General features: G+C 39.7%; 2 protein-coding genes across 5 annotated transcripts; both read right to left on the minus strand.

The window, feature by feature from the left end:
• Positions 1-254: 254 nt before the first annotated feature.
• Positions 255-1,122, minus strand: LOC108080064 (uncharacterized). 3 transcript variants are annotated; one of them, XM_070288599.1, is made up of 2 exons: positions 930-1,122; positions 255-861 (listed from the first exon to the last, which is right to left on the minus strand). In XM_070288599.1, the coding sequence occupies exons 1-2, from the start codon at positions 947-949 to the stop codon at positions 321-323; spliced, it is 561 nt and encodes a 186-aa protein (XP_070144700.1). In that variant the 5' UTR covers positions 950-1,122; the 3' UTR covers positions 255-320. The 3 variants fall into 3 exon arrangements, with proteins under 3 accessions (XP_070144700.1, XP_017030138.1, XP_017030136.1); XM_017174649.3 differs by having other exon boundaries at positions 255-875; positions 930-1,116; XM_017174647.3 differs by having other exon boundaries at positions 255-867; positions 930-1,111.
• Positions 1,123-2,540: 1,418 nt separating this feature from the next.
• Positions 2,541-4,360, minus strand: LOC108080043 (uncharacterized). Of its 2 annotated transcripts, none has more exons than XM_017174622.3 (4): positions 4,205-4,360; positions 3,437-4,137; positions 2,863-3,372; positions 2,541-2,796 (listed from the first exon to the last, which is right to left on the minus strand). In XM_017174622.3, exons 1-3 carry the CDS (start codon positions 4,245-4,247, stop codon positions 3,136-3,138), a joined length of 981 nt encoding a protein of 326 aa, XP_017030111.1. In that variant the 5' UTR covers positions 4,248-4,360; the 3' UTR covers positions 2,541-2,796; positions 2,863-3,135. The 2 variants fall into 2 exon arrangements, with proteins under 2 accessions (XP_017030111.1, XP_017030110.1); XM_017174621.3 differs by having other exon boundaries at positions 2,541-2,810.
• Positions 4,361-6,117: the final 1,757 nt, after the last annotated feature.

Below are 6,117 nucleotides of genomic sequence, written 5' to 3' on the forward strand. Positions count from 1 at the left end.
TGCCAAATGCATAAAATATGTCAGTCGGCCATCAGTAAAAACACACACACAATATATACATACATATATAAGAGAAAACACCACCCATATATATATACATTTGTTCAATTTCATTTCGTATGCATTTCATTTTGTTGATGATGATTTTTCCACGGATTTTCATGGTAATGATGATGTCTAAAGTCTCGGGTCATTTGCCAGCAGGAAAGAGTGGGCAAAACCTCCCCCTAGAAACCCCTATTGTCCTTGTCAGCTGCTGCTCATATTAACTATGTATTTGTATAGTTGTACATTATATATATTTAAAGCTGCGAGTGCTCTTAGTTGTCGCTTTCGTCAGCCCAGGTGTCCTCCAGGCGATGCTGGTAAATCTGCGACACAGGCTGAGCATCCGTTTGGTCCAGTTCAACTTGATAATTCATTACATCTTCCTGAGAATCCTCTTGCTCATTCTCCTCCTTGATGGAATACAGGATACTCCATGCCGGACCACGATTGCGACCCAGATCATACTGCTCCAGGGGGGGATCAAGCTCGGGATCGGATGAGGCCAGCGGCGAAAAGTATGGGGAGAAGACCTGGGAGTTCCAGTCGTCGGAATCAGAGTCCGGCATGCAGCCATCGTGAACGGTCGATGTCGATGAGTCCACTATTTGGATCTTGGACGGCGCACAGTTTTTGCGCAGCTCCTTCACCTCGCCAAGGATCTCGAGTTGCTTGTCCGCAATGGTGGCGACCATTTGCTTGAGGCTTTGCATGGTGGCCTCGCACTCGGTCATCCTCTGCTTAAGCAGATAGTTCTCGGCCCGACAGCTGGCCAGTTCGTATAGACTGATCCTGTGGGTATCCGTCTCGGTGGATCTGGAGCTGGAAGGCTAGATTTACTGAGCTGAAACTACATATATTGTCGAGCTGCGGCTGGAACTTACATGGATTCTCTGTGCGACATTGTGAGACTTGAAATTTACGCGAAATCCTATTAATCAGTTGTCCTAAAAAATATATATAGACTTGACTTGGGATATTCTTTTTTATATTTTTCGAAAGCGTTTGATACTGTTGCTATGATAGCTACGATTTGAATGGGAGTTAGAGGGTTTTAATAGAATCAAAAATGTTAAAGACAGTATTTTCCAGACTACTGCGATTTGTTTTCTGCATTTGAAGTTACTCATCTTACTTTGACTGCGAAGCAGCACCAAAGCGGTTTCTGGCAACATTTGTTTAGCTACATTTTGCCTGGCAACATATTCTTGCTCATTTAGATATGTTAGATTGAAGTTTTTACAGGATCCATGACTCCTGATACCATTAATCCAAGGAACAACCAACCCTCTGGGGGTATAGTTGTCATTTATATGTTGATGACAATGTCGACTTCATCTCCAACTCAATTGTAATATCTTTATTTTTTTCCAACCCGCTGACTTTTTCTGTCATCCCATCCTGGGTGGCGTGTTCTCGCCTCTACTTAGTTGTGTAATGACCAACTCGGTGGGATAGAAAACAATCTTTTTCATCCCTGATGCTAGGAAATTGAAAAAATAACTTAAACTGAGCTTGTTTTTTGACGGAAATATGGTAAAACAGAGTCTCTAAGCACCTCTAAACCCAAGACGAAGCATGGATCCATTAATTATGATAGTTCCACCCGGAATAGTGTCGGACCCTTAACACCCGCCTACTTACTTTCACAACATACATATGTACATACTATCCCACTCAAGTGATTCCCGCTTCTCTGAGCTACGATATACGATGACCTCCGATGGAAGCGAGAACTACCCCTAAAAGGTTGAGAGTCGGAGCCATATAATTAGTGTAATTACCTCAACAGCCTACTAAATTTGAGAAAAATGCAAACAAAAATTAAGAAATCACAACATTTATATCCCCCTGTCAACGAGCCCCTCTCGGTACTCCGCTCTCCCCTCGATCCCCTCGCCAAAGTCAAGGACAATAGAGTCCTGCGAACAATTGATGGCATCTAATGACAGGGTGGATTGCAATTTTTCGTTTTAATTCCAGTGCCAACTTCTGTTCGATTCTCCCCTTTTCACCGACTGAAAAGTCTGCAACTTTGCAGTTGCATTGTCTGGATCGGTCGTTATAAATTACATTTATTTCCGTCGGAGCCCTCGGGTTTCACCCAACTCCACCCCTTTTTTTTTTTCTTTTTTGCATTCTTGTTACAGATGATTAGCAAAAACGGCTAGGAAGATGCAACCATTAGTCGTGGTCACGTGGAAATCTGCCGATCATGCTTGAGGTATACAAAATGTCCTGCCAGGTCCCTTTTACATGGAATCCAAGGCGGCATCGATGGATATGTTTTGGCTCAAACATAATTAACGCCCTAATGAAAATATTTTGGCTCGGCAAACCCTTTGAACCCAAGGAACACACACACACGGAAATATAGAAAAGACTAGGAAAATTTGTTAGTTGGAAAATTGGCATCATTCGGGAGGAAAAAAAGAAACGCTAATCATGCCAGCACACACACACACCAAGTTGAACAACAAAAGACATTCAAACCGTTATTCTGGCAATAGTTTTTTTTACACAAAGATTTACAAAAAAGTAATATCACTGACGCAGTTGCTTGTGGTAAAAATTACAAATTTTACAATTTTGATAAGGAAGTTGTGTATAAGAGAAGTATAGCTTGACTACTACATAATCACTCAAGGTTTGTTCAACATTTTGGATGATCATACAATCAATCATAATACGTCAAGCCATTAAAAATCATTTCTTCCTCAATTGCAAGGCGTCCAATGAGACAAAGGAGTGCTGGAAGAATATGTCTGTAATGTAAGTCTTTTAGTGCTTTTCCAAATAAATATTCAACCAACTCACAGTAGATTTTCAACAGATCTCCGAATATAGCTCAAGCTAGTCAGGATTCCATGTCATCTATTAAAAATCCGTTCTTCCTTGATCACAAGACATCCGTTCAGCAATCAGTAAATGCAAAGGCGTCTTGCAAGATTAGCAGTAGAGCTTAAAATTGTTTAGTTTGAAGTTCGTGGCATGAGATGAGGTTTGGTCCAAACACGAATATTCCACAAAATTCACACTAAAGATTTGACAACATAATGATGGATACGATTCGAGTCGCTATTGTCGCTTTTAACAACGTTTTCTAGCCATCCATTGGGGCATCCGTGATTTTCTCGCTAGATCCGATGCCTCCCGGGCCCTGTCCAGCTTTGATAAAGCTGAAACCCTTTGGGTTTCCTGAGAGGGCACAACGTTTATAGATTCCGTTGGCTGGAATGCTCCAGGATAAACCGGTCGCATGGTGTTCATAATGCCCTGGTTCCCGGGATTTTGAAACGAGGAGGTGTAATCTGGGCTTGGCATAGTCTGCAGATAGAGATCGGAGACGTTTAAATATCGAATTATATTTATATATATTGTAGCAATTTACCTGCTCATGGCCTAACTCCTCGTCTGGATTGTAGCTGCCATAGGTGGTCATTCTTCCATGCCACCATGGATATCTAGGCGACTTATCAACCTGCCTCGTGGCTACCAGAAACGTTGCGGAATCCAAAGCACTTGGCCGGAAAAGGTCCTGGGCCTCCCATTTGCCCAGGTCCTTGGCTGCTACCCGCTCTTCAAGGTTCCTTGAAATCCTCCTGGACGTTTCTTGGTTAAGCCTGACCCTGCTCCGGTCGCTCCTTCGATCAAAGCAATCTTGCCGCCATTTGTCCAACTTTTTCTGCTGATCCAGAAGATCTAGCAGCTTTTTTTGCATTTCGCTTCCCTTTACCTCGACGCTGGTGACATTCTTAACTGGAGGGTCCTCGTGCAAGCAGAACGGCCTCCGCTCCCTATTTAAAATGGCCTTCTGGAACATCAAGGAGTTTGGATTGGTGCTCCTTAACGGTGGCATGAGACTGAACAGTCCAGGCTCGTGCTGGGGCAACGGCCGCTCTTCCTGCTGCGTCCTGCCGTCGGCAATGGACTGGGACAAGGCGTGGGGAGACCGCGCGGTGAGGTGGGCTAGCGAGGTGTTGGACCGACGACGCTGCTCCACAAAGGGGGATCCTGTCAAAGGAACCTCTTTAGGGCGACTAGCGGCGTACATGCGACGGGTTATATCTACGATATTATTGAATAAGGTCTCTGAAATAATAAACAAAATAATATTTCGCGAAAGAACTTGTAAAATAACGTAAAATTTTAGACTTACTGCAACCAGCAATTTTAAAGGTTTGGATTCTTTTCAGCGACATTGTTTTGTCTGTTAATTTTGCTTGGCTTTCGTCGAAAAAAATAGGAAGTAAACCGAACGAATTCTAGGTAAAAAATGAATGTTTTACTTTTCCAATATTGAGGGCATTGACATTTTAGCTCCCAGGCCTACGTAGATGGGAAAAAATCTAAGTAAAATCTATTTAAAAAATATTTATAAATTGAAATAGAAAATAGTTGAATGATAGCCTTAATATTACATTTCTCTTCAGACTTTCTTGATTTTCCCAAACCCTCGGACACTTCATTAGCAGCCGCACACACTTTATGATCCCTGATCCCGGATCCTGGCCAAGGAGTCCACGGTTACATCATCTCGACTGTGGGCCATAAACCTGCTGATCCCTCTTGGCCAAAAACAATATTATAGCAATTTTTCGTGGTAAAAATGTTCGCAAAAAAAGATCTAGAGGAAAAAAACTGACTTACAGAACTAAAAAACTGAACTCAAGGGCCACCATAACCAAGGCAAGTTTCGTTATTTTTTATTTGAGTTTATTATTTGATTTACAGTCTCGGTTCGCGTTTTGCGTAATGTTTTCGAAAATTTTTTGCGTGTTTTCGGTTCGGTTTTTGCTTTTTTCGCAGAACTTTGTCCTGTTTATTTTTTATGACGCGTGGATATATCCTTTTTGTTGTGTTTTTTTGTGCGAAGAACTTCTTCCAGTTGTGTGCAGTTTTTTAGGCTGACACGCGAGGGCAGCCTCCTCCTCCTTCGCAGAAGTTCTTGTCCTGCTGCTGTCCTGGCCTGGATTTTTATGGCTTACGCAATTCGAGACGATCCCGGCGATCCTTAGCCGTAAATCCAGGCAGAAGGCCAACAACAGCTGCCCGGAATCAAAAGTGTGCGCAAAAAACAGGGAAACAAAAAATGTATGCTGCAGAAAATAACAAATAAGGGGAGATGCACAAAATAATATCAAATATCAATTGTACATGGTTAGTGTTTGTAGGAATAATATTTGAGTTCATTTTGGGTCTGGAAATATATCATAGGATATTTATTTTCACTTTCCATGTTTGTTTAAAGCTCTAAAATAATTGTTTTTATATTTATTTTATTTGTCATTTATTGTTTTATTTTATTTCTTATTTTTTTAATAAATTATTTTAGATATATAACTGCATTTAGGCACAAAAGATACATATTTTGATATTTATTATATTATTTTAATAATTTTTACATCTCTAAAGTAATGATTTCCATACTAAATTGTATATTATATATCTATTTCATTTGTCATTTATTGTTTAATTTTTTTTAAAATTATTTTTATAAATTATTTAAGATATATAACTCCATTTAGGCACAAAAGGTACATAATTTTATTTTTATTTTCACATTTTATTATTTTTTAAAGCTTAAAAATCAGGTTTTTCTCAATAAATCGTATTATTCATATTAATTTGTTTATATTATTTGATGGTTTTTTTTTATTAATATGTTTATTAATTTTTATTATTAAAAAAACTATTATAAAATATTTTAAATTAAGATTCTCCCATTTTAAAGAAGAATACTAAGATATTTGTAAATCTAAGGTTCTTAAAAATTAAAAAAAAAAAACTTGTACTTAATAAAAATCCCAGCTAGGAAGTCCTGGCACATCCTGAGGGCCTCCCGTTGATCTGGCCAAAACAATACCCTGGCACTCCAGTTCGACTTGGCTTCCGGGGTGGCAGCGGCTGCTTCGATTCCGCATTTCTACTCATCCATTGACTTTTGTGTCAAATTGAGTTATTCAAAAAAAAAAAAAAAAAGAAAAGAAAGAGAAGGAAATTTTGTAATGAAAAGGAAAAGGAGGACAAAACGCATGGGCACACATTGCACATGGGCTGATTTTGATAATG

Source organism: Drosophila kikkawai, chromosome X (assembly GCF_030179895.1).
Source record: "Drosophila kikkawai strain 14028-0561.14 chromosome X, DkikHiC1v2, whole genome shotgun sequence".
Lineage (NCBI taxonomy): Eukaryota > Metazoa > Arthropoda > Insecta > Diptera > Drosophilidae > Drosophila > Drosophila kikkawai.

What these genes read in the sequence shown, in the direction of transcription:
- LOC108080064 (XM_017174647.3), bottom strand. Translation starts at nt 949, where the DNA reads ATGTCGCACAGAGAATCCAT. An exon ending in ATGTCGCACAGAGAATCCAT is followed by an intron (nt 868 to 929) that starts GTAAGTTCCAGC and finishes CTAGCCTTCCAG; the next exon opens with CTCCAGATCCACCGAGACGG.
- LOC108080043 (XM_017174622.3), bottom strand. Translation starts at nt 4,247, where the DNA reads ATGTCGCTGAAAAGAATCCAAACCTTTAAAATTGCTGGTTGCA. An exon ending in CTTTAAAATTGCTGGTTGCA is followed by an intron (nt 4,138 to 4,204) that starts GTAAGTCTAAAA and finishes TTATTATTTCAG; the next exon opens with AGACCTTATTCAATAATATC. An exon ending in AGGAGTTAGGCCATGAGCAG is followed by an intron (nt 3,373 to 3,436) that starts GTAAATTGCTAC and finishes CTCTATCTGCAG; the next exon opens with ACTATGCCAAGCCCAGATTA.